This window comes from Phalangium opilio, unplaced genomic scaffold (assembly GCF_054372755.1).
Source record: "Phalangium opilio isolate 3A_F unplaced genomic scaffold, DU_Popi_V2 ptg000013l_1, whole genome shotgun sequence".
Taxonomy (NCBI): domain Eukaryota; kingdom Metazoa; phylum Arthropoda; class Arachnida; order Opiliones; family Phalangiidae; genus Phalangium; species Phalangium opilio.
The window spans coordinates 10,626,742-10,651,696 of record NW_028324148.1 but is presented as its reverse complement, the minus strand read 5'-3'; the positions used below and the strand labels follow the sequence as shown (position 1 = coordinate 10,651,696).

Below are 24,955 nucleotides of genomic sequence, written 5' to 3'. Positions count from 1 at the left end.
ATAATCATGTCTTTAAACTGAAAAATGTAATATCTGGGACTTCGGTCATTTAATTTTCTTCTCTTATGGAAATTGCTAAAAAGATGTCCGAAAATTTAATACTAGGCCGCAACTTCCGAACAAAACCTATTTTAGCATCATACGGTTTATGTCTTAAATTTTATACAGTAGTTTTGCTAAAAATCATTGAAAGCAAAAAAGTCTAAAAAAACATTTAAAAAAAAAATAAACTGTGAGGCTGTGGGTATATTTAAATTTAATCATATTATGCTGTATTCTTGAAAGATATAATTTAAAAATGCTTCTGTCATTTGTGCTTTTGGGACTGTTCCGAAGTTAAAACTTCGATCAGATCTGATAATACCTAAGCATGTTTTGTTCTTTAAACAAAAAAATATTTTCGATAAACTATTACAAAGATCAGAAGTGAGATGAGACCAGAAGTACTGAGCTAACCAAATTCTTCACTCGGCGAAAGTGAATATTCTTGATAACACAGCAACGGTTGGCCCTCTAGCGGAGGTTTCAGAATTTTCCCTCCAAAACGTGAGACGCTCGCGGTGGTAGACGGCCGAACTAGATTCAGGAGCCGCGTCCGTGTTCGGCCGCTTTAGGTTGAGGGGAAGGAGTTAGGAAATGTTTTTTGAACTCGACCAATTTTTTTCTCAGTAGTGTAGGCGCGTGGGAAAATCCTCAAATTTGTTCACTAGTGCCAGGATCTACTATCAATGCTAGAGCCCTTCACTTCTAGTCTCATCTCACTTCTGCAAAGATATATCTATTGAAGCGATATTCAGACTAAGCCTGTCGTTTATTTTCAGGTCTATCTCATAACAATGCATGAGAGTTTGTGGATTGGCCTTATGCCACAGCTTACCAAAAGCATCCTGTTAAGCGTACAGTTTCGATGGATAGTAGAAAACTAATTCATAGAGACTCTGAGAGAGAACTTTCAACTCTCTGCAAGTACCAGGAGCAGATGACAAAGGAGTCTCGGACGCTAGCTTCCATAATGTAGAGGGCAATGGGATCCGCGAACGTCACGGATATTAACCAAAATCATTACGCCAGTGCCACCTCTCGTAGGAAATTTGAGCCTTATTTTCCAACTAATAGCGTGGCTGCAAAGTCTCGAAAGGAGATCTGGGAAATCGCGTCTGGAGCCTCTCTTTAAAAATACGTATCGTCTGCTTATAATTAGCCTAGGCTTAACGAGTATTAGAGTTAAAAAATGGATTTCAACGACTTTTTAATCTTTTAAAAAACTAAAATGTGTTTCAGTGCCAAATTTTTCTAAATTTCTTCTTGAATTAAATGATAGCTACAAGAGGTTGGGAAAAGAAATCACTCACGATCTTTTAAAACCCAAAAAGTAAGAGACAGTGATTTCGTTTCCAACCTCTTGTAGCAGTCAATTAATTCCTACCTTTAAGGTCGCAAAATGTAGTCTTATCTTTTATCTTAATACCAACGATTACAGCTGTTTGAATAAAGTAATTATATTGTGTATATTTATGTCGCGATCGGGTAAGACGAACCTCAGTAGCCACCGTTAGTCCGTTATTACAAAAAAAATTCCCAGCAGACTTTGGTGCCAGATATAATCCACCAAAAGCATCGTCTGCTATAATGTCTGATAGCGCCTCTATGGCAAACGATACCGCTACAGCTGTGACGCACGCGGGTCCCATTGCCCTCTATATTGTGGAAGCTAGCGTCCGAGACTCCTTTGTCATCTGCTCCTGCAAGTACTTACAAGTTTATTTTTACTCCCTGTAAATTTAACCTTAACATTTAGGAGAAAACCACTACATAAACTTCATTAAACTAGATTGTCTCGTTCATTGCAGACTAATGACAACATTAGTTGAAGATTCTGGAGTGCGGCCGCCATATTTTCTTGGCTCCCCTTAATTTGCGCATGATGTTCGCGACGAAAATTTCCGAGAGTAGAACAGTGATGCAAAGAAGATATCCAATAAATAAAATGTTGAAATAGAATGCCAAGGCAGTCAGGTTTAGTGTGAAATCTTCCTTTTGAGTTTTTTGCCAAGTCACAATCTTCAGAGATTCGTGAATGCCAATGTACAAGTAGTCGAAAGGCTTCGATTCGAAGAGAACCAGCAATCTGTAAATCAAAAGTTTTTACACTTGGAAATGATTTGCTTGCAACAAAACTAAGAGTGACTTATTTCTAGTAGCTGTAATGCTAACTTTGTATGTAAGTATCATATTTTCTAGTACCAGGGTTAGAATCTGGAAATAAACCCTCAAGTTTGACGCTCTGTCGGTTTCATTGCATAACAATCGACCGTTTTGTGTTGGAAACTAGAACAATGTTCCTAGTGATCGACTTACGATAAGCCGGCGCTTTCCATGAGCTCAGGGTGAGTATCGTGAAAAGATTTGTTGACGAGAAAACTCATGTATTCCTGGTTATTGGATTTGGAGAAATACAATCCTTGGCAAAGGTCCTTCAATTTGTTACGATCCTCAATATTCTGCCACAACAATAAGCCGATGGTAAACAAGATGTTTGGTTTATTGAGAATGAAAGCTTTCGATCCATCGCACAGTTCCATAAAATAATCGACTTCAAAAAAGTCTACGACAGTGCCGAAACAAGACGTATCCAATTTTAAAAACCAGTTTTTTATTTTATGATCTTCTTGTGACTAATTAAAAAAAAACCAAATCTTTATTTGAGTTAATTTAACGCATGATTAAGCTGCCGATCAAAAGGGTCTAATAAATCTCGTTTGCAGCTTTCGTCAGTGTCACCTTTCTCTCCAAGTAATTGCTAGAACTTGAACCATGCAGTATTCGTGGTTGAATCGATTCTTCATCGATTAAATCGTATACGGAATCGATATAAGAATAGCTTTCTGTCATCAAATCTGATTGCATAAACGATGTCAAGAAGATAACAATAATGACAGAACCCAAGAGCCAAAACAAACAGATGATCCGATCCGGAACTCGAACCCTGATTCGAGGATATGCTGCAAAGGAAAATTCTGACTCTTGAAACATACCTGCATGTATAAATCCCGCCCACAAGCCTTTGCCAAGCCAAACCCGGAGTTCAGGAGGAAAGTCCCCTTGTAGGGGATCCACTGGAGCCGCGCTATGCTTTAAGTTTGACATAATTTCTGTAAAATTTTACGTTCGTTATTTTTAACTATTACTCTCAACGACCCAAAACTTTGGTTCCCAGACCGAAATCCAATCCGCAGACCTTCGGATCGACATTTTGATACTATACAGCCTCGTCTACAGACGTTATTTGTGAGAGGGTTTGAGAGTTGCGCTACGACAACTGAGTGAGAGACATTTGGGTCACGGGTGACACCTACTGGTTGTATAACAATTGAGAGCGCGACAATTTGGAGTGCTGAAAATTGGCAGCATTGCAATTCGGTAGCATTGCGTGTGATTTTCAGCCAAGGAAAAAAAATATTCCCCCCCCCCTCACCGGTATACTAGGGATATTACACTTGAAGTAAATTTATTGAAGTAGGGATAGCGAGAATACAAAACGGGGTGGCTTAATTATGGGCTTGACCATCTTTTTATACCAAGGACTCACGTTCAGCGAAGATTACAGAAACAGTGTCCCACAAATGAATGACGAAACGATAGGTCAGTGATAGTAAGCATTGACGACTAGCAGTTAATCTATATTCCCCGTACATAACACAACTCGCCGTCAAAATGAAAGCCACAGACAACAGAGATGTCAATATCAGATGCTTCACCTAATCAAAAATTATAATAGTACATACAAATCCTTTTTTGAGGTAAAAGTTAAAACTTGCCATCGAATCCATTTTTAGAATATCGAGATTGGATGAAATGTATTTTCGAGGGGCTCTCGACATGATGGCTGTTTCGGTCACTCCAACCAAACCAGAGGATGCCCAAAATGTTTCTTTCTCGAATAGACTTAGTTCCCATGGTATTGCCACAAAATGGACATTCTGGTGAAAATTTGGTAATTTGAAGCGTTATTTTGCCCAGCCTAATATGTGATTGTCATACGTCCCGAAACTTACACGATAGATTTCGGGCTTTTGATAAACTTCCGGAATATTCTCCGTAAAAATAAAAGACGTTTGTAAACTACAAGGAGTGAATAAAATCGATTTTTATCGAAGCTATAAAATTGAGATTCAATCTATTCTTAAATAAGTATACACAGTCCATTAAATTTAATGCAAATCTAATTCAATTCACGGTAGTTAAACTACTAAGCCTATTTTCTAGTATATTGGGAAAAATAGGAATTGAGAAATAACAGGTTCTTTTAAAAAAAATTGACTGGAAGAATGGAATTCGGTTAAATTGGAGCAACTTACTTGATATTGTGCATTCTGTTCAAGTACTGGATTGTGCTTTTAAACTGCGTATGCAGAATCTCTAAATAAGTTGTTTCCTGCATTGGAATATGAAGTTATATATAACAAATTGGAAAACCAAAATAAACCTCTCCGAGTCGAGACGATGTTTTTCTTAAATAATTAAATAAATATAATTGATATTGATTATTTTAATCGTCAGTGATGTACATTAATTCTAGTTAAGTCGTTTCAAGAAATGTTATTCCTAAAATTAATTTAGAAAATTGCTATTGTTAACGTCTGGCTTCTACTGAACACCTTTTCTACAATTTTTGTAAATTTAGGGTATATAAGAAGATTGATTCAGAGTTAATGATAAATCAAGCTGCAAATGCGTGAACCTTTGGTGGAAGCCCTGCCATTGGGAGGCTAGACGTTTCTCGAACCCCAACCGATCGCCGCGTACATCTTAACCCTAACGATGATAAAGGAGTAGAAGCCAATATTGCTATCTGCGAAAGTGGTCCGGATATTGCATATACGTTTGCTCCGATTTGCTAACTGCAAACGTGGTGACAGACAAACTCACACAGACACGTCCAGTGCTATACCTCTCCGTGACGTCATCGTCACTCGGAGAAGTAAAAATGAAATTTTTAAAACTTCGCTCGTCTGTACGAGCACACTCACGGTAACAATGCCTATAGTTAAGTTGGTTACATTTGAAAATCTGTTTTTTGAAATCAATACAGTTTCCTTATTTTAGTACACAATAAACTTCAATCAAAACACTTACTTGTATTTTATAAATTGAGTGTCAGATGTTTTAACGTATGGGAAAATTTCCTCCGCCATGATACCTATATGATAAGTCAAAAGCCCATGAAATATCTGAGAAAACATTTTTGTTTTCATGCACTGGCGGTTATGGATTTCCAGTTCAACCCCCCCCCCCAGCCTTGTGAGTGAGAGGGAATTTCCTATGTTTTATCTCTGCTTAACTTTCCCACGCGACCAACTCAATTTGCCTCACATCAGCGGTTGTAGCGCGTATTTGGTTGCCAGCTTTTTGACATTGTTAGCATTTAACTATTTACACATAATTATGATGGAAGCAGATGTTATAACATGGGTTAAGATTGACTCCCTGCATGATTACCTTTAATTATTATCATTGAAAGAAAACTTATTTGCATTGAAACGCTCTTCATCGTAGATTTTTCCCAATCAAATTTTAAACCGAATCCTGAAAAATAAATATGAATTACTAGTATTCACTTCATTTATTAATTTTCATGTAAAACAGGTAACTACGATTTATTTGTCTTTTGTGTACGTAAATTTAAAAGGGATTACTTCTGTTAATTTATTAATAGGTAAAACAAAATACCGAAGCCTATTTTATAGCACGGGTAATTGATTTAATAAAGAAGTCGACTTTGGATTCAACAAGAGAACTAAACCGCCGATGAACCAATTCGAAAAGATGAACTGTGTCCGCTTCGAAATAGTGAAAGATCAAATTGTTCATTGACGGACTTCAAGAAACGAATAAAATTAGATATTCTACATCAGAATTAACATTTTTGATGTATAACTGGCAATTTTTAAACATCCTTTCAGACACATGCTTAAAGAACCCTTAGTCTTTTAGTACTATTTTACAGTCAAGTGTATTTAGTGAGTTACTGCACTTGCAAAATCTGAAAATACATGGTGACCAAATAATGAAAAATAAAAATATTTGAAGGACCAACCTTTTAGAATGCTCAACAGTGGTCTCCTGGAATGGTTCAGCCGCAAAGCGAGCAGTTCGAGAAATCAAGAATAAATTATTCTGAATAATTTCTATTTCGTGAGCTACGCTTTAAAAAACTGAGCTAAACCTATTTTTCACGCTTGAGTTGTAATTGCCTTTCGCACTTTTAAGGTTCTTTTGTGCCGTTGAAGTTAAGGGTCTACAGTAACATTTCTCTACAAATATCGATTAAAGAGTTTAAACTAAAATCAAGGAACCAGAACAAACTCTATTAGCAGAACTTTTGTAGACTTCAAACGAGGGGCTAGTCGTTCGATAAATTTTGTACACCTGATTACTTATTCCTGAATTTTTATGATTACGACTATTTTCGGTGATTTCCATAATCTTTGCACTGATTTCCCGTTATTGCCGCAGATTACTTGTGATTCCTGCTTGAATTCCGGTGATTTTTTGGTGTATGCCGTTATTACTACTGGATTCTTCGTGAATTTCGATTAATGCAGTGATTATTTCTATTGCAACTGATTATGATGTTACTTTTGGATTTTCGAATTCCTCGATTGAGTGTGTGTGATTACCGCTGTGATTACAAAACATTACTTGTAAATCATGTGATTATTTCTGATTTTCTCAAGATTTCACTTGATTTCCAGTGATTATCGGAGATTTCTGATTACCTTTGATTACCCACAAGAATGATTGTGATTACTGATGATTTTTTAAGAATTCTAGAAATCAAAGTAATCGATTTCAGCGGTTCTGTACACCTGATTATTCAAGTGACTAACCCCTCGACTTCAAAAGAACCTCAACTGGAGAGCCGCTATTAAAACCTCCATTACACAAATAAACGAAATAGTGCATATATTTTTATATACGTTTATATATACATATTTTTTTGGAAATTAGACGTACGAGACAAATCGAATGTACTAATTTTAAATGATTAATAATTACAATGCAAATCCTCATTTTCTTTTAAATATATTTCTTTGATATTACAACTAGCAACAACTCGAATGCTATTCTAGTCGTAGATATTCTAGCTTCGCCTTTATTTGGATGCAGACAATATCCTTTGAATTAGATGAGTCCTGTAATTCCCACTTTACTCTATCACTAAGCTATAAAGATATTCAATTTTACCTTAGTATCAAGGGTTAAAAATATTTCATTTTAATCTGAAAAAACAAAGCTCACGAAGATTTTATTCATGTCAAAGGTGAAATTATTTTAATCGTGTCTCAAATACTTTGGGATAATTCCCGTATAGTTGCTTCAAAATCTTTCACACCACAAGGTTGTCACCTTACAATACTTCTCGAAGTTTTGTTTCCATTTCACAAGAAAACGCTATTAAATTGCATGATATATTGACAATTTCCAAAAAAAAAAACTTATTAAGCATCGATTTATTGAATTTAGAAGCTGCAAAGAATTTCATGCGAATATTTCATAAGAGTGGTTCCAAAGAATATTTTTGTTTAGTCTCCACGTCGATAGGAAGTTTTTTCCGGTATTCAGTCCCTTAAAACAACACAAGCAACAACGGGTAGCTTATTATCTTTATGAGCTAAAAGATAAGCGATATCCTGTCCAAATCACTAGTAATTTAAAAATGTACTACTATTTGATATAAATCAGTAATTTACTGCGGTATTTGGTAGATTGCCGACTCTCAACTCTAAGACATGCATTTTAAAATACAGTAATATATTGCAACAAATTAATTAATTGGCTATACATTCATTTTCATTTATGTTTTAAATAAAAGTTAATGGTGATATTTGAATAATTTTCCGCGGCTTCGTTTTCTTTTTGATATTGATTTTATCCAAATCCAAATCTCGATGAATAAGGAAAGACACGACACAACCATTCCGAAAGACCAGAAGTAAAATGGTGTTGACAACTCTTGCAGGCATATTGACTTGAGTGGTTGAATAGCGTTATCCCCTTCGTTAACCTTGAACCGTGCAAAACTACGTTCCCTAACCCTTATTGCCCGCTGTGACTGAGCCGTTTCCACATACCTGTGTGTTCTGAGTAATAAAACCAATTTTCAATGTTAAATGTTCACATATTTGTTGGATAAATAAAGTCGATATGAACTTACAGATAATCCACATTTTCCAGGATTCGTCTGGGTAAATGTTTGGAAAAAGGAAACACTGAAAATTCCCAGTGATAAACCTTTTTCCCGATTTAGACTTTCACACCCATTCGATGTAGACCCGGTGAAATACCAGGATTATTATTTATCATCGCTTGAACCATGTTGATACCGTGTAATACGGCGTACTTGCTAGTACCATTTTTGTAAACATCGAAAATTTTAGGTGAAAAATTTGTTACATATTTGAAGTTTGTAAACAGAGCAGCGATGATAGGATCTTGGTGTCTTTGCTGAAAGAGAGAAGTTCAAAATTTCATCCGAAATTAAGGTGTATCACAGGTGGATTATGAAATCATTCTACGAAGGAAAGTATACAGTTTGGAAAAATCCGCCAGGTGTCATTAATATGTGTCGAAATTCCGGGAATACAGGAAGACCTTGTAAACTGAAAATATTTCGGCTCTTTACGTAAGCCATTGTTTGCTAGAACTAATCTTTCTTCGTCAAATGTTAAAATGAGAAATTACAATGAAGTAATATTGTAAAGATAAATTTTGATGGTTCAGTATCCTTTTAGAAAAGAATAAGGGCAACGGCCCATAGGAATTTGGGAGAACTAAAAAATATTGTTCGCTGGTGCGGTGTTTTTGCTTGCGTATTCTACGATTCTTGTTTACCCATCATTTTGCAATAAATCTCAAAAATCTAAGAGTTGAGGTCAGACATTATGAAGAAATTTCGGATTGCATATAAATAGATAATCGCCATCGCGTCTACACTAAGAACTGGTTGTAGAAAATGTATCAAAAAGAGTCATTCCGGAGAAATTCACTGCATTCCTCCTCATTTTCTTCAAATAAATGTTTAACAATTCAATAATTCAACTTTCTGTGTCCATTTTCCTAAAACCCAAACAAATGCAGATCATATTTTCTAAAGCTGTAAACTTCCCCTCTGTAGAATCGTTTTTTCCAATTTATTTCTGGTAATATTTACTTTTATAAGATATTGGACGTAAGCTGAATTTCGTAGTAAGGGAGTAGTGCCAGCACTGTTCGTTAAATCCTCAAAGTTGTTGATTCGCAATGACTTAGATACGGTTAGGGTACTTTTCAAATTACCAGAAAGCGACCTCATTAAAACCGACGTTGCAAGAAACCAACCACTCAACAGAAATTTCGTTGACAAACGCCTGGGAAATATTTTGGAAGCTAGCAATTGATAGAAATAGTAAACCTATCAAAATGGAATCCAGGCTCAGAAAGAAAAAAAAATATCCTTTAGGAAGTAGGGTTTTTCTTTTCATTTCATGCTTCCAGGGTTGGATTCTGCTATATCATAAGTTCATAAGTTATGTTCCATAAGTATGACACTTCCTATACTTCGTAATGCTAGAGACTTTCTGAGAGGTAGACCGTGAACGACGCGACAATTGACTACACTAGGTTTTGCTTTCCATCATCCTATTTAGTTTGAACTAAGCCTTTGACAGCGCCTCACCAGGCGTCGCTTTGCGAGGATCTATGACGTTTCACCTACGTCACTTCATGACAAGCTCTCAGTAACCAGTGACAAACTTATGGAACATATCTTATGAACTTATGCTATACTAATAGTTTCTCCTTATAAACCGCGGGGGAAAGGTAGTACTAATTTTTTCGTAGGTTCAAAGCCTATGGTGCCCCACTCTCTGTTGTTCCTAACTGCTTTCATTAATATTAAGTCTCATAAAAGGGAAATAAGTGTTCCTGTTGAGCAAGTGGGATTGAACCTGAGTTAAAATAAAGATTACTTAAAACTACTTCACCATTCATAAAAATAACTGTTGTGTGAAACCAGATGTATTCCAAATATTTGCAACCACGTAACGGAAAATGAATGAAATTTTCGAAGATTGTGGAGACAACTGATAGAAAAACAGCAATTATTGCTATTCCGTACAACAACTCGTCTATTGCCCCGAAAGAAAAGCTTCTGTTGCCAACGTTGGTTTCAGTTTGAATTCCAGTAAATAAAACTGTTTCTTCGATCAAAAATCCAGGGCAATTATGAAACGACAGTATATTACTTGGATGTGGTACAGCATTCATTAGAACCGAATCCACCAACTGGTCGTGGAAATAGAAGTATTATGAACTGTACTAAAATGCAACATTCAGTGGAGAATAGAAGCGTGTACTTACTCCAATTTTCATACCGGTCAACAATGAAACATTTCTAGACTTTGTATCTCGGGCATATTTACTGAGCTTTCTCTGGACAGATGCTAAGGGTACGAAAGAAAGACTAACACAAAGAAGAGTGAAGTTATTTTTTCTTTTTTTTTAAGTAAGATTTAATTTCGGATTTACGTTATATTTAATAAATTTGGTAGTATATAACTTGCAGCAGACGAAATAATTCTTGGGCTGAATTTTCCAGCCATTACATCGGCCATTTCTCCAGGTGGCAACTTTGTCTAATATATTATAATTTTTTTCCGAAGGAAGTATTTTTAAATTTTAAATGATATGATATATCCTCAAAAAGTATGACACAGAGTTTAAGGCGTCAGAATTGACAAGAAGTTTAAAAGCCAATTTCTTATATTTATTAATTAAAAACTTAATTGTTAAAACCGCCCAATGAAGCGTATGAGGCCTTCGAAAAGATGCAAATATTTAAATTAGATTAAATTCACGTTGATTCGACTGGGTTATCACTTACAGGACCATACAAGGCATCATTTTGGTAGAATATATTCACATCTTACTTTTTGACAATAAGTCGAGTCACTTCTCAAACTTAATACAAGGCATTCCAAAAATAGAACAGAACAGTGGCGATTTTGAGTTGAAAATGTTCTATGATATTTTGTCTTAAGGGACATCCTAAACAATTTATGATTAATGTGTTTTACGGATGTCCCCTTAATTAAACTAGTATTGACTATTGACTTTGTCTTTTACTTAAATTTAAGGGATCATCCGTAAAGCACATTTCGACTCAAAATTGCCTATAGAACTTAACACACCAACCTTTTGGAACACCCTGTATACATTATAATATTATGCCTTTAACGTACTCACAGTGAATTTGAAGTTGAATTTCTCGTTATTTTCCATACTGCTGTTTTAATTGGTTGTAAATTCAATGCTCTAAACGAAGGAAGGTTGAAACATTACTGGTTCCCGTATTACAATCAGCTTGAAGCGTGTCCTTTAATATCAATCATGATGAAAATTTCCTGAATGCATTTGTAAGTTTTAAAAAGCCAAGTGTGCTATGAAAGTATTTCGTGAGTAAACAAAATTTAGTATTAATGACATCCATCAAGTACTTAAATCATTCAAGCAATTTACTATTGGTGATTATACAATACGCTTATAGGGAGAATGAAAGTTAATAACGAAAACCAACAAACCAAACAATAGAGTCGTCAATGGAACTCTTAATAAAGCTTGAATATTTCATTTTTTAAATTTTAAAGAACGTAGTTGCATATTTAATTGGTCATAGTCTAGACTCGGGAGAGGTAAATTTTGGTTTCCCAACTTGTTTATAAATAGGCGCAGTAAATCAACGCACTTGAGAGGAAGTATTTCAAACCGAGATCTCTCCCACCAAGCCTTCTTCTACCCCACCCCTTTCTACTTTCTTTAGTTGTAGTGACAAAAGTGACATCAGAATTCAAGTAATAATAACAATAATAATAAAAATACTAATCTAGGCTTTGTCTATGAAGGGATTTCCACACTAAGCCTGTGGCTTGTTTACAGGTGGGCATAGAGGGGTGGTGGCTAGCACACCTATTCCAGAGCTAACCTACAGCGCCCTATACTAACTATTACCGTTAACCTCTTCAATGGGATGATATTCATTAGAATTATGATGTTGAACGGTCATTGATTTGATCAAACGTCCTTTCAGGCACATTTTTATAAACAATTAAAGAATCGCTTACATTTTACTTACAATTGTAAGTTCAAATCTATTAGAAGTGAACTCACATGCAACATCTGAAAATACATGGTGGCTAAATAATGAAAAAGACCAATAATTAAAGGACCCACCTTTAAGAACGCTCAGCCGTGGTCTTCAGGAATGGTTCAGCAGCAGTACGAACAGTTGGAGCAATCTCGAATAAATTATACTAGTCTCATGAGCTATGCTTGACCTACATTTCACGCTTGAGTTTTGATATTACCTTTCCCAAGGTATTTTTACATTTAAGGTTCATAATAGCGTACCGTAATATTTCTCTACTAATATCGAATAAAGGGTTTAATCAAAAGCAAGGAACCAGAACAAACTCCAACTAGCAGAACTTTTGTTAAGCCTTAAAATGAACCTCTTTAAGTTTGGAATAATCGATCGTTATTAAGCAACCATTTTAATACATTCATTTTCCTACGTTGGCGTTTCTAGAAAGACTTTCTTAAAAGTATACTTAGCTCTAATCCAATTTCATGCAATTTGACAGACTTGTTACCAATCAAACAAAATTTGATCAGCTAAAGCACACATTTTTCGATTATTAATAGGTTGAAAACTCAGAATTTTTACCCCTTCGAGCGAAGATGGCGTCACTAAGAGGTATTATACTTGACGTTCTGTGAGTCTGTCATCGCGTTCGCTGTTGGCAAATCGGAGCAAACGTATATGCAATATCCGGACCGCGTTATCGGTTCACAGAAATAAATATTGGCTTCTACTCCATTATCATCTTTAGGGTTATGATGTACGCGGTGATTGGCAAGGGTTACGGGAAACGTCTAGCCTCCCAATCGCAGGGGTTCTACCAAAGGTTCACGCAATTGCGGGTTTCCTTATCATTTACTGAGAATCAATAGCCTCATATACCCTAAAGTCTGTTCCATTTTTCTTTGTTTGTTTTTCATTAATTGAATCGAAACTGGTCCATTTACACCACCTAAATAATTCATAATTATAACGGCAGTAGCTTAAAATTAAGTAGCAATAAAAAATGCATATTCTGGGAAAATATGATGATATTCGTCTTGACTCGGAGAGGTAAACATTTGGTTTCCCCAACTTGTTTTCAACTGAAAAGCCACTATTAAAACCGCAATTAGATAAACGAAATAATGCAAATGTTTCAATATATGTTAATATATTTTGTTTTAAATTTAGAAGTACTCTAAATATAGAATTTACTAATTTTAAATGATAATGTAGTTACAATGGAAAATTCTCATTATCTTAAAAAAAATAATTCTTTGATATTACAATTAGGAACAACTCGAACACTATTCGAGCTTCGCCTTGATTTGGATGCAGACAATATCCTTAGAATTAGACGAGTCCTGCAACTCCCACTTTACTCCAACACTAAGCTGTAAAGATATTCAATTTTACATTAGTATTTAAATGGTTAAAAGTGGCAAAGATAGATCATTTCAAAATTTAAGTATTTCATTATAATCTGAAAAAACAAATCTCACGAAGATTTAACTTTTTGAATAATTTTACTATATTCGAGCTGGCACTGGAAGATATACGGTTAGCAGAATTGAAGGACGACATTAAAAGCTATGGGAACATGCAATAATTCGAATTATAGCTTTCCTAATAAGAATTTGAAACTGGTTGTGGATCTTTTAATGACTAGTTTGTGGAGACCCTTGTTTTTCGTGATACCCCGGGTACAAAATCAAACACACAAACAGTATCGCACAGCTAGGTGCGTTACTTAAATCACACTTAACAACAAGTTTGTTTTTACAAAATCGTGACGTTGTAAAACTTTCGAAAATAGAGTTTTAAAAAATTCATTTTTTTTTGCTAAATTAGTTGGATTTTTGAATAGTTATTAATTTCTTATTAAGTAAAAACTATTACCGGAGGGTACGATTCCAGTACTGAGATGGACGTTGAGTAAGAGTACATTTTCCCGCTAACTAAGGGGCAAACGAGTCCGCTCTTCTGGCAGGCATCTTGTTGTGGTAACGGAAATGGAATTTCTACACCAGCTATAATTCCATGTACTTTCGCCTCTACAGCACTAGCAACTTGAACTGGATAAATTAAAAGCAATAAAGTTGTTTTAAGTATGTAGTAATAACGATAGACAAGAAAGTTTTCCAATCAAAGGCGGATGAAACCTCCGGATTTGAACTTTTGAAACGAACTGAGAATCAATTGTTTAATTATCTTTATAGTGTTGGTATTTCAAAACTTACGATCTTTAAAAACGATGCCGAATTGAGCTAATGATCCTCTTTTAAGTACGCAAGTGTCCGCATCATCTGCACATCCAACTACAGAAACACTTGCTACTTTACCAGTTACACTTCCTGTAAGAAAAACGTTTATTAAATTCAAGAATCACATGACTTAAGTAATATTTTATCCACGTGTCCACGTGTGTTAGATTAACTCTATAAATAAATATCACTCCATAATATTAATTAAACATCGATTATTTTGATGAAATTCGAATTCAATATCAGGGAGCCTAGCGGTTCAATAATTCCTATAAAATCTTATTTTTTTGAACCTGTCCTATATTATCCAATAATTTCATGGAAGGCATAATATCAAAATTTTCGACTTAGTCCAAGTTTTCGTATGGTTTAGCATCAAATTTATCAAAATTGAGCTTTTTAATCGAGATCACAATTGGCTTGACACTCGGCCAGGATTTTTTTCTACTATAGTTTAATTAAGTTTCTATTTTGAAAGTAAAATACAATTTTTTTGGAGATTTTTAACAAAAATAGTATTATTTTGAGCATTTTTAGTCCTATAATTCCGGAAAAAATTGCTATTTTTCCTATAAGGAATTAAAATTTTTGGCTGGGCACCTTGCAATATGAATAAAATAAGAACTGTTCCTAGAAATTGGTTCCTATCTAGCTCACTTAGACGCACTTAATTTTACGAATTTGATAGCATATTTAGCATTTAAACTTGAACTTCATGAAGAAAAAAATCACTCGAAATTCAGCATAAATTTGCATTTATTTATCAATATTACGCTCGAAATACGGCTAACACAGCTGTTAATAAAATTTTTAAAGCGCACTTTCAACGTCAATTGAGAATGAAATGGTCTGACAACCATTTTTTATCGTTTATATTGATAAATTACCAACAATATCATAAATAAAACTTGTTAATCTTTTCCGTTAATTTTATATAACTTATCAAATCTTCAAAAGTCGACTTCTAAACTTAAAGGGATGTACAATCCGTTATGTATGGGCGGGGCCTATATCAAACTTATCTTCCATCAAATATAGCTCTACAGAGCATGCGTGAAGTTCGTAGCATTATCAGAATGGGCATCTACCGTAGAAACAGACGTTCAAGCAGACGACAGCCTAATCACTACTCCAGGAAATAGTAACACTACTAGTAAAAAATATAGTTCTTGAGTCTTATAGACACGCCCATACATAACGGATTGTACATCCCTTTAAGACCTCATAACGAAAAACTGGCAATGCGAGTGGCCAATTAACGACCGAGACCGCAACCTTTGTTTCGAGTAGTCTTAGTCTTAAATGTCAACTTTTAAAACTTTTTTAAAAATATAAATAAATCGAAGGAAAGGCTTGGAAAGTTTTTTAAGTTTATTTTATCCGTAAAAATCGATAAATAATCTATGTCAGATCATTCACTCTCCTTCGAAGACGCTGCCTTCCTCTGCGAGTTCCTGATTCATTGCAATAATTTTACAAGCCAGTGACATTTTTTTTAAACCTAATTTTTATCAACTTTCAATAAAATGCTTCATTGGGGGTTGATACTAAAACTATAATGTTACGAGTCAAAGATTTGGACGTTCTTTACAGGCTTAACGAATCTTGAGGAACTCTATAAAACCACTTCTAAAACAGTTCCCTGATGTTAGGCCTAACTGATATCAACAATTTAGTTCGGTTAAATTCTATTTCTAACAGAACAAACAAATAAACAAACACATCATTCTCTCAAAACCGGAGCCTCCGAGATACCTAGGCCTGTGCCTATCGCGAAGCGAGAATTTTTTTTTTTTAACTAATTTAGTTCGCCGTGTTTTCTCGCTTGGGGGGCGCTTTTAGTACAGTAAAATAAAAATAAGTTCAGCCTCGTGACCCCGTCGACTGCTACAATATTAGGGCAAGGCATAGACGTAGAGCGGTGAAGCCGAGGTCGCGGATAGTAAAAAAAATACGTTTTAGAAAATTTCCGAAGACCTTTATTAAACAATCATGCCAAAGAAGTAAAGGATAAAAAAGCTAAGGTTAAAAAAAAATGAAAGGTTATGAAGGAGTAAAAGAATTCTTCTTATGGTATAATAAAACTGTGAATTAGCAACTTCAAGAAGTTTTGTTTTACTAAAAAAGTACAACAATGTTAAAATCTCATAATTTTGTTGTCCACACAATCTAACCAAAAGATTCAATAAAAAATAAATGGCCCCTAAAACAATTACGTTAATTTAAGGGTGAAACCTTTCACTTTCATAAATTTTTTATAATTGGAACCTAAAATATCAGCGAGAATTTATGGAAGACCCCCTTTGCAACTGTAATAAGAGCGCCATCTAGTACACATATTGGGTTAAAATATTTCCTCTATGAAACTGGATATTTCCCCACATAAAAATCGACACGCGCGGACCTAGGTATCTCAGAGGCTCCGGTTAAACATATAATATTATGTTTCATATTTTAGACAATGCAGTGTCATACATATACCATCTGAGAGACTGGGACTGAAAAACTTCAAATAACGGCCAGTGGTTTACGATTACCATAAAGAACTATGAAATATTTTGCGTTTCAATTAAGTTGCTACTACAGAAAGTAAATTTTAACGAAGCCATGCATGGTCTGAAAAATCTGTACCTTTACAAAATTGCTTTCAATAGGCTATATGCTATTTTTTTAAGTTTCGACAACGTTTTTCGTACCTTCAAGGCTTATATTGTAAAGGGTTCTAAGGTATAATTTCAGTTCTAAGAGCTTTTTGTTGAATACACGTTTAAAACTTGAGTTGATTTAGCCAAAATATGACACAGAAATAAAACTACGTAAATAACTCACCACAGTCTTCGAATTTTACCCCAAATACCGAGCAGACCAAACACAAAGAAACTAGAAAACCCGCTGTAATTGTTCGACTGTTTGTCATATTGGTAGCGAAACTGGGAGAGACTTCGCTACGGCAACGCTTTCCACAAACTAATCAATGTCAATGAATTTACCCTCTCTAAATCGTTATCTTAGACTATAGTTTTGTACCATCATACTTTGATATAATAGATGGAATCTGAGGCGCACGAATACACAATGTTCAATCGCGTAGAAAAGAAAGTAGTCGTTGCCAAGTAGGCGTGCACACAAGCATATCAGAGAAACGGCTTATCTTTAAAATATTCGTTGGCCGCTTAGTCACATGTTATTTTGAAAAAAGAAGAACAAAAAATAATATTAGGATAAGGCTTTTAATCTTTTGACCGCTCTTCTTCAGATAAAATTACTATCTCCATCTCACTTACAATGAAAAATCCCGAGCAACAACGGCAGATTATGAAAATAAAGCAGATGGTTTTTTTCCTGTACAGTCAGCAGTTTACGACTTCTACTATAGTTTTAAAATAAAGAGATTTAAAACAACCCTGGAAATTAAAGCGGTGAATCATCTGCTGGCGCCAAAAACGTTAGAGAGGACTCAACCTTACCAGTCCGTAAAAGCAGTTTTTCTTTTGTCACCTTACCTTATCTTTGGTTCATTCACATACCGGATATTCCGTTTTATGTCAACAAGATGGTGTAATACCACTCTCTAGTATCCCCAACATTTAAAAAGGGTCTATTACTATTCAATAAAACGTCTAGCCTCTCAATGGCAGGGTCTCCGCCAAAGGTTCACGTAATTGCGGGTTTTCTTGTTATTTATTGTGATTATTTCGCCATATATACCCTAAATTTCAAAAATATTTTAAAGAGGCATACGCTTGAATTCAAAGGTCAAAAATAGCTATGTTTAAATTGATTTTAGTAATACAGTTTCTCAAATCGATTTAACTAGAATTAAAGTAAATTCATGTCGATCAAAATAATTAATATCAATTATATTTATTTAATTATTTAAGAAAAACCTCTAAATTGCATCTCGACTTGGTGAGGTTTATTTTGTTTTCCCAACTTGTTAATTCAGTGTGCTACGTCTTGAGGGCGTAACTGATGTGCATAAAGTACAACAACGGGTTACCACACGTGATAAGTTTTATTGAATGTCATAGTCAAAAGCAAACTGGTATTTACCCTCCGGTGAATTTAAAATCTCTCTGTTTAGTCGTATATCACGCGACGTACAACGTCACAATTTGTGGGACTGGTAAAAAAAAATATAATTACATGTAAAAGTTTTGGTCTACTTTTTTTTTTATTTTTTCCCTGGCGGAATATTATTTTATTTGACGAAACTAAAAAATAATAATTAAAGGAAATTGAAATCTAATAACAAAATCTATAACGGAAGATTTAACCTAAATATTATTATTATAATGCGTGTAAATTTTATACTATTTTGTACTGAAAAGACAGCAATTTAATGCTGGGTTAATGATTGTCTTAAGCTCGTTTTAAATTGAAGTGACTCATTAAGTCCGCTTTGAAAAAAATATTACGAACTATATAAATTAGCTCTTGCAGTTTAACTGACTATCTACTTCAACGTTTCCCTTAGTCTCACATAACCGTACATTTTATGTACAGGCCAAGGGGTTGAACCATTTCTGAATATTTCTCATAATGAACGCTCAAAATTCTTCAAATTCTCAAAATACCTCCAAAACGTTGCTTTACAAAATCGGGTGAATCCGTTCCGAAGTTTCAAAAACTACCATTAATCAGCACCGTCTATCGTTGGAAATATATAAATGAAATTTTGCACAATAGAGCAATTATACCATACTTCTATGTTAATTAAGAACCAAAGAGCTGTTGCAATTAAGTACAAATAAAATGTGAATCTTAATTAATAAATTATTTTAATATTAGTATTAGGAAACTTCTGAGATGGCAGTAGCGCATTCGGGAACATTTCTCTTGAAAAACGTTTTTTTTAACAGAAATTTTTTTTTTCTCAAAACTCAATTTTGTTCGTATTATTTTCTAAGAGCACCATGTCATTTAATTGTTCTAATTATTGCCATTAGTATCACACTCAAATTCGGTAATGAATGCACGTTTCCCAGTAAAACATACTTTTCAAAGGCAAACTGGTTATTGATCAATAGCGACCCCTGGTAAGGCAGAGCTAAAATAAAAGCATATAATTGTCGTTTAGAGCTCCCCTGAACTTTTAATTTGCATAACGTTTTCAGGCAAACCCTCTATATATAACGTAAGCATACACAAACCTTCCTTAGAATTAAAGATTAAGGCTATTGAGTCATTGTTATTTTTAATATGTTGCTTGTATAATAGTCATTTTCGATATTATTGAGTAGTTACTATTTAGAGTAACAACCCGGGAAAATTTCAGAGTGATAATCCTGTCAGCATAGATAATAATGTTAATTATCTATGCAGGCAGGGTAAAGCACCGTTGGCAGGTTATTGAACCTTTGATTATCAGTCAGTCGGGTCCTTTACTTATATAGATTTATATTTTATTAATTTATCTTCTGCTATTTTTGCCAATTAGTCTAATTTCTGGAACTCTTACTGATGCAGTATCGTTTATAAAAGCAAAGTTTTGACTATACTGAAATCCCACGTTGTTCTTGATTACTGGGTCTAGAATAAACAGGGCAAATTATCAAAACTTTTGCAGCCCCAATTGTTAAGTAACGTTGGATGGGTCTTACATAACTACCCTGTTATACTTTGCATAAGTATGTTACAAAATTAAATACTAGAATGCATCCTTTATAAAAGAGCAGAAGGACTTCTCATGGTGACGAATTTCTTATGGAACGTCTCCTCGTGGTGTGTTTGCCCTGGAACAGAAACAATTGCCTGCCTGTTGTGAACTCTGTCCCTACCCGAAACCCAAGGTTTTTGGCCATTTCCTCTGATCCAAATGACCTGAAATTTTAATAAGAGGTGTGTTTCGACGTGTTTTATTATATTAAAGAGTTTCAAAAATTTAGAAAGGACGGTTTTCTTTATAAAAACGATTTACCTATGTCAAAAATGGTAGATTCAGTGCTAATACTAAATATATCTTCGAATCAGTAAAATTTCAGGTCATTTGAACAGAGGATATGTTGAAAAAACATACAATCTTGAATCTCCCATAGAACCTAATGTTAATTTTGGGTTCCTATGAATTTTCCCCCGATTATACGGGAATCGCGCTTGCACATGGTAATCGAATTCTTTAAAGGGCTTCTATAGCGCGTGATCGAGTGGGCTGTGGTTAGGCACAAATTACCACGATTTCCTTGCTTAATTGTATTCCTTTTAAATGCAAATTTTTCATTTCCCTAAGTGACAGCTCAAGATGGGGCCAGAGGTCTTGTAATTGCAAAGGAGGTTAGGAGATTGAAGCTCCATTTAAGTGTACCTCTTTCTATTATTACTACCAACACTCAAATTGCCAGTGTTAGTATGCATGTGTAATGTACGAACTGACCTTTGCTATAAATCAGCGTTTCCCAAACCCTGTGCTCTGAGATTTTCAGATCAACAATTAAATTTCCAGTCATGAATCGTAATTAGTGTTATATAAAGAACGTTAAATCATAAATTCTTATAAGTTCACATTGTTCAAACTAGATATCGCCTAGTGAGGTATAAAATCAATAAAGAGAGTTACGGGTTTTTTGGGTTTAATAAGATAGGACGCACCTTACAAGTCATGTAATGTATTTTTCTATTAAGACTAAGTAAACAATATTTAACTTTCAAGCTTGTATAATTGCTTATTGTAACATGGTGTCAGAAGTGGGATTCGAACCCACGCCATCTTACGAGGATCAGTACAATTAGGTTTCATAGACAAAATGAATTGTCATAAAATAGTACTGAAAAACATGTATGCCACATGGTTTTGTGTCATTATTTGGTTACAAATATACACTTTCCGTAGAAATAAATTCTAGTGTCCAATTTATAAACGGCCAGGGATAATAAAAAAATTGTTCAAAATGAATTCATTTCAAATCAAAAAAACCCAAAAAAAGAAGGGAAGATATGTCATTCGGACCAAAGATTGAACGCAACTTCGAAAAAGCTATGAAATAATTTAAGAATAATTACCTAAAAAAACCCTGAGCATGTAAGTTTATCTTTTTAGTGCTCGTTGGGAATTGCTATCCGTAGTGGTTTGGCAGTTCGGATAGATCTCAATAAATGGAAATTCTACGCATTCTTGACTAATGGTAACGCGTTCTCTTTTCTAATGGAAGTAATTATTTTATTCTTTTTCTTCAACCGGTGTTTTTAGGGATTGGCAGATTGGTTTCGTAATTTAATTTTTTTGTTCATGATGTTCCGTGCCAATCCCTTTCCCGGCTATCGCGTTTAGCCCATCTTTTGAGTCGGGTGATTCTGCAAGGGAAACGAACTTGACTTCCTCGAATCAAATTAGGTATACAATATGTAATGGATGAGGCTTTGTTGTTACCGCTCCTTTACGCGCTCTCTCTCTCTCTCTCTCTGTTCTAGGACAGAACTGGACGGAACACTCCATACAAGGATAGCAAATGAATGATGGGTTATGGCTTCATAATCTCCATTTCTGCATGCATAAGTGAATAAATTAACCCCAATAAGTTAATCTTAGTATTCCTAACCGGCAATTTCTTGCTAACATTAACAATAGCGGATGTGTCACCTTCTATTTAAATTTATTGATGCTTAATGATTTTCATGAAGCGGTTGTTTATAATTAATGCAGAATACCGCAATTACAATTATTAAATAATTCTATATGCAACCCAACACTGTAATGCTAGTTAATTGTGACAACGGAGCAATTCCACCTTGTATGTTTAATTACCCACAAATTTTATCGAGCCATAGGTACGATTCCAAAGGTTTGAACTGCTTATTTAGCATAATGCTTAACGTTGCTGTTTATATGAAAATCAGGAATGTGTTTTCTAATCTTTAGAAAGAGAATCTTTAAAGGGGTTTTCTACAATTTTATGACGTCCATATGACAGTGTTTTTGATTGGTTTTTAAATAGTCGTGTGCAAATATTTTGAATTTTTCTCTGGAGGACCTTATCACAATACTTTCTATTCGTTTTAAGAGGGACAAATGAAATTTTTTATGGGTTTTGTGAGAACAAAATGTCAGTGTTTTTCTATTGGTTTTAAATGAACTATTTGATTGTGTTTTCAGTTGGTTTCATAAGAAGCTTTTGCAATATTTTATTGGTTTAAAAAAACCTTTTTGCTAAGGTTTTAATGTTTAAAGAAAAACTTTAGGCAAATCAATGTTTTCTGGCATTTCTAAGAATCTTATTTCAATTTACTCTAATCTTTCAGGATATTATTTCAATGTTTTCTCTTGATGTTAGAAAATTGTTTTCTCTTGATTTTGAGAATCTTATTTTAGTGTTTTCTCTCGGTTTCAAGCATCTTATTAAAATATTTAACTTATATGAGAATCTCCTCTCGGTTTTAAGAATCTCATTTCAATGTTCTCTAACCGTTCAGGAATCTTATTTCATTGCTCTCTAACCTTTCAGGAATTTTATTTCGATGTTCTCTAATCTGTCTAGGATCTCATTTTAATGTTGTTTTTTGTTTTGGTTCTTAGAGAATTTCTTTCAGTGTCTTTCGATTTTAATAATCTCATTTCAATGTTTTCTCTCGGTTTTGAGAATATCATTTCAATGTTTTCTCTCGGTTTTGAGAATATCATTTCAATGTTTTCTCTCGGTTTTGAGAATATCATTTCAATGTTTTCTCTCGGTTTTGAGAATATCATTTCAATGTTTTCTCTCGGTTTTGAGAATATCATTTCAATGTTTTCTCTCGGTTTTGAGAATATCATTTCAATGTTTTCTCTCGGTTTTGAGAATATCATTTCAATGTTTTCTCTCGGTTATGAGAATCTCATTCCAATGTTTTCTCTCGGTTTTGAGAATCTCATTCCAATGTTTTCTCTCGGTTTTGAGAATCTCATTCCAATGTTTACTCCTGGTTTTGAGAATCTCATTCCAACGTTTAGTTTTGAGAATCTCATTTCAACGTTTAGTTTTGAGAATCTCATTTCAACGTTTAGTTTTGAGAATCTCATTTCAACGTTTAGTTTTGAGAATCTCATTTCAACGTTTAGTTTTGAGAATCTCATTTCAACGTTTAGTTTTGAGAATCTCATTTCAACGTTTAGTTTTGAGAATCTCATTTCAACGTTTAGTTTTGAGAATCTCATTTCAACGTTTAGTTTTGAGAATCTCATTTCAACGTTTAGTTTTGAGAATCTCATTTCAACGTTTAGTTTTGAGAATCTCATTTCAACGTTTAGTTTTGAGAATCTCATTTCAACGTTTAGTTTTGAGAATCTCATTTCAACGTTTGGTTTTGAGAATCTCATTTCAACGTTTAGTTTTGAGAATCTCATTTCAACGTTTAGTTTTGAGAAACTCATTTCAACGTTTAGTTTTGAGAATCTCATTTCAACGTTTAGTTTTGAGAATCTCATTTCAACGTTTAGTTTTGAGAATCTCATTTCAACGTTTAGTTTTGAGAATCTCATTTCAACGTTTAGTTTTGAGAATCTCATTTCAACGTTTAGTTTTGAGAATCTCATTTCAACGTTTGGTTTTGAGAATCTCATTTCAACGTTTAGTTTTGAGAATCTCATTTCAACGTTTAGTTTTGAGAATCTCATTTCAACGTTTAGTTTTGAGAATCTCATTTCAACGTTTAGTTTTGAGAATCTCATTTCAACGTTTAGTTTTGAGAATCTCATTTCAACGTTTAGTTTTGAGAATCTCATTTCAACGTTTAGTTTTGAGAATCTCATTTCAACGTTTTTTTTTGTTTCGAGAATCTCTTTTCAACGTTTAGTTTTGAGAATCTCATTTCAACGTTTTATCTTTGTTTCGAGAATCTCTTTTCAACGTTTTCTCTTTGTTTCGAGAATCTCTTTTCAACGTTTTCTCTTTGTTTCGAGAATCTCTTTTCAACGTTTTCTCTTTGTTTCGAGAATCTCGTTTCAACGTTTGCTCTTGGTTTCGAGAATCTCGTTTCAATGTTTGCTCTTGGTTTCGAGAATCTCGTTTCAATGTTTCTCTTGGTTTCGAGAATCTTGTTTCAATGTTCTGTCTTGGTTTCGAGAATCTCGTTTCAATGTTCTGTCTTGGTTTCGAGAATCTCGTTTCAATGTTCTGTCTAGGTTTCGAGAATCTCGTTTCAATGTTTTCTCTCGGTTTCGAGAATCTCGTTTCAATGTTTTGTCTCGGTTTCGAGAATCTCGTTTCAATGTTTTGTCTCGGTTTCGAGAATCTCGTTTCAATGTTTTGTCTCGGTTTCGAGAATCTCGTTTCAATGTTTTCTCTCGGTTTCGAGAATCTCGTTTCAATGTTTTCTCTCGGTTTCGAGAATCTCGTTTCAATGTTTTCTCTCGGTTTCCAGAATCTCGTTTCAATGTTTTGTCTCGGTTTCGAGAATCTCGTTTCAATGTTTTGTCTCGGTTTCGAGAATCTCGTTTCAATGTTTTCTCGGTTTCGAGAATCTCGTTTCAATGTTTTCTCTCGGTTTCGAGAATCTCGTTTCAATGTTTTCTCTCGGTTTCGAGAATCTCGTTTCAATGTTTTCTCTCGGTTTCCAGAAT

The 24,955-nt window shown here is 34.4% G+C and overlaps 3 protein-coding genes and 1 long non-coding RNA gene across 8 annotated transcripts; all 4 read right to left on the bottom strand.

Moving 5' to 3' along the window:
• Nucleotides 1-1,863: 1,863 nt before the first annotated feature.
• On the bottom strand, nucleotides 1,864-4,441 carry LOC149709002 (uncharacterized). Its single transcript, XM_089863895.1, has 7 exons — nucleotides 4,359-4,441; nucleotides 4,056-4,122; nucleotides 3,819-3,980; nucleotides 3,590-3,758; nucleotides 2,782-3,002; nucleotides 2,359-2,675; nucleotides 1,864-2,128 (listed from the first exon to the last, which is right to left on the bottom strand). Exons 1-7 carry the CDS (start codon nucleotides 4,439-4,441, stop codon nucleotides 1,864-1,866), a joined length of 1,284 nt encoding a protein of 427 aa, XP_089720021.1.
• Nucleotides 4,442-7,496: 3,055 nt separating this feature from the next.
• On the bottom strand, nucleotides 7,497-13,197 carry LOC149709001 (uncharacterized). 5 transcript variants are annotated; one of them, XM_089864433.1, is made up of 9 exons: nucleotides 13,061-13,197; nucleotides 12,271-12,995; nucleotides 11,287-12,216; nucleotides 10,570-10,676; nucleotides 10,402-10,504; nucleotides 10,026-10,326; nucleotides 9,215-9,429; nucleotides 8,219-8,508; nucleotides 7,497-8,144 (listed from the first exon to the last, which is right to left on the bottom strand). In XM_089864433.1, exons 3-8 carry the CDS (start codon nucleotides 11,320-11,322, stop codon nucleotides 8,308-8,310), a joined length of 963 nt encoding a protein of 320 aa, XP_089720559.1. In that variant the 5' UTR covers nucleotides 11,323-12,216; nucleotides 12,271-12,995; nucleotides 13,061-13,197; the 3' UTR covers nucleotides 7,497-8,144; nucleotides 8,219-8,307. The 5 variants fall into 5 exon arrangements, with proteins under 5 accessions (XP_089720559.1, XP_089720560.1, XP_089720561.1 ...); XM_089864434.1 differs by having other exon boundaries at nucleotides 11,287-11,717; nucleotides 12,162-12,216; nucleotides 12,271-13,158; XM_089864435.1 differs by having other exon boundaries at nucleotides 10,570-10,858; nucleotides 10,925-12,216; nucleotides 12,271-13,158.
• Nucleotides 13,198-13,314: 117 nt separating this feature from the next.
• Nucleotides 13,315-17,412, bottom strand: LOC149709000 (NPC intracellular cholesterol transporter 2 homolog a-like). The gene is made up of 4 exons (XM_089864438.1): nucleotides 17,254-17,412; nucleotides 14,401-14,514; nucleotides 14,060-14,235; nucleotides 13,315-13,554 (listed from the first exon to the last, which is right to left on the bottom strand). The coding sequence occupies exons 1-4, from the start codon at nucleotides 17,339-17,341 to the stop codon at nucleotides 13,468-13,470; spliced, it is 465 nt and encodes a 154-aa protein (XP_089720564.1). The 5' UTR covers nucleotides 17,342-17,412; the 3' UTR covers nucleotides 13,315-13,467.
• A 1,835-nt stretch (nucleotides 17,413-19,247) lies between these two features.
• Nucleotides 19,248-20,192, bottom strand: LOC149708999 (uncharacterized). Its single transcript, XR_016380159.1, has 3 exons — nucleotides 20,028-20,192; nucleotides 19,578-19,956; nucleotides 19,248-19,474 (listed from the first exon to the last, which is right to left on the bottom strand). It is a non-coding gene; the product is annotated as an uncharacterized LOC149708999 (long non-coding RNA).
• Between the last annotated feature and the right edge of the window lie 4,763 nt (nucleotides 20,193-24,955).

Excerpts from the sequence above, each read along its gene's own strand:
- LOC149709002 (XM_089863895.1), bottom strand. The coding sequence starts at position 4,441 with ATGCAGGAAACAACTTATTTAGAGATTCTGCATACGCAGTTTAAAAGC. Across the intron at positions 3,981-4,055 it reads AAAAGCCCGAAATCTATCGT|AATGTCCATTTTGTGGCAAT; the intron begins GTAAGTTTCGGG and ends AATTTTCACCAG. Across the intron at positions 2,676-2,781 it reads GCAATTACTTGGAGAGAAAG|TCACAAGAAGATCATAAAAT; the intron begins GTGACACTGACG and ends TTTTTTAATTAG.
- LOC149709000 (XM_089864438.1), bottom strand. The coding sequence starts at position 17,341 with ATGACAAACAGTCGAACAATTACAGCGGGTTTTCTAGTTTCTTTGTGT. Across the intron at positions 14,236-14,400 it reads CGGCATCGTTTTTAAAGATC|TTCAAGTTGCTAGTGCTGTA; the intron begins GTAAGTTTTGAA and ends TAATTTATCCAG. Across the intron at positions 13,555-14,059 it reads TACTGGAATCGTACCCTCCG|CTTAGTGTTGGAGTAAAGTG; the intron begins GTAATAGTTTTT and ends ATATCTTTACAG.
- LOC149709001 (XM_089864433.1), bottom strand. The coding sequence starts at position 11,322 with ATGGAAAATAACGAGAAATTCAACTTCAAATTCACT. Across the intron at positions 10,327-10,401 it reads TGACCGGTATGAAAATTGGA|TTGGTGGATTCGGTTCTAAT; the intron begins GTAAGTACACGC and ends TTCCACGACCAG. Across the intron at positions 8,509-9,214 it reads ACGTCCAATATCTTATAAAA|CAAAGACACCAAGATCCTAT; the intron begins GTAAATATTACC and ends TCTCTCTTTCAG.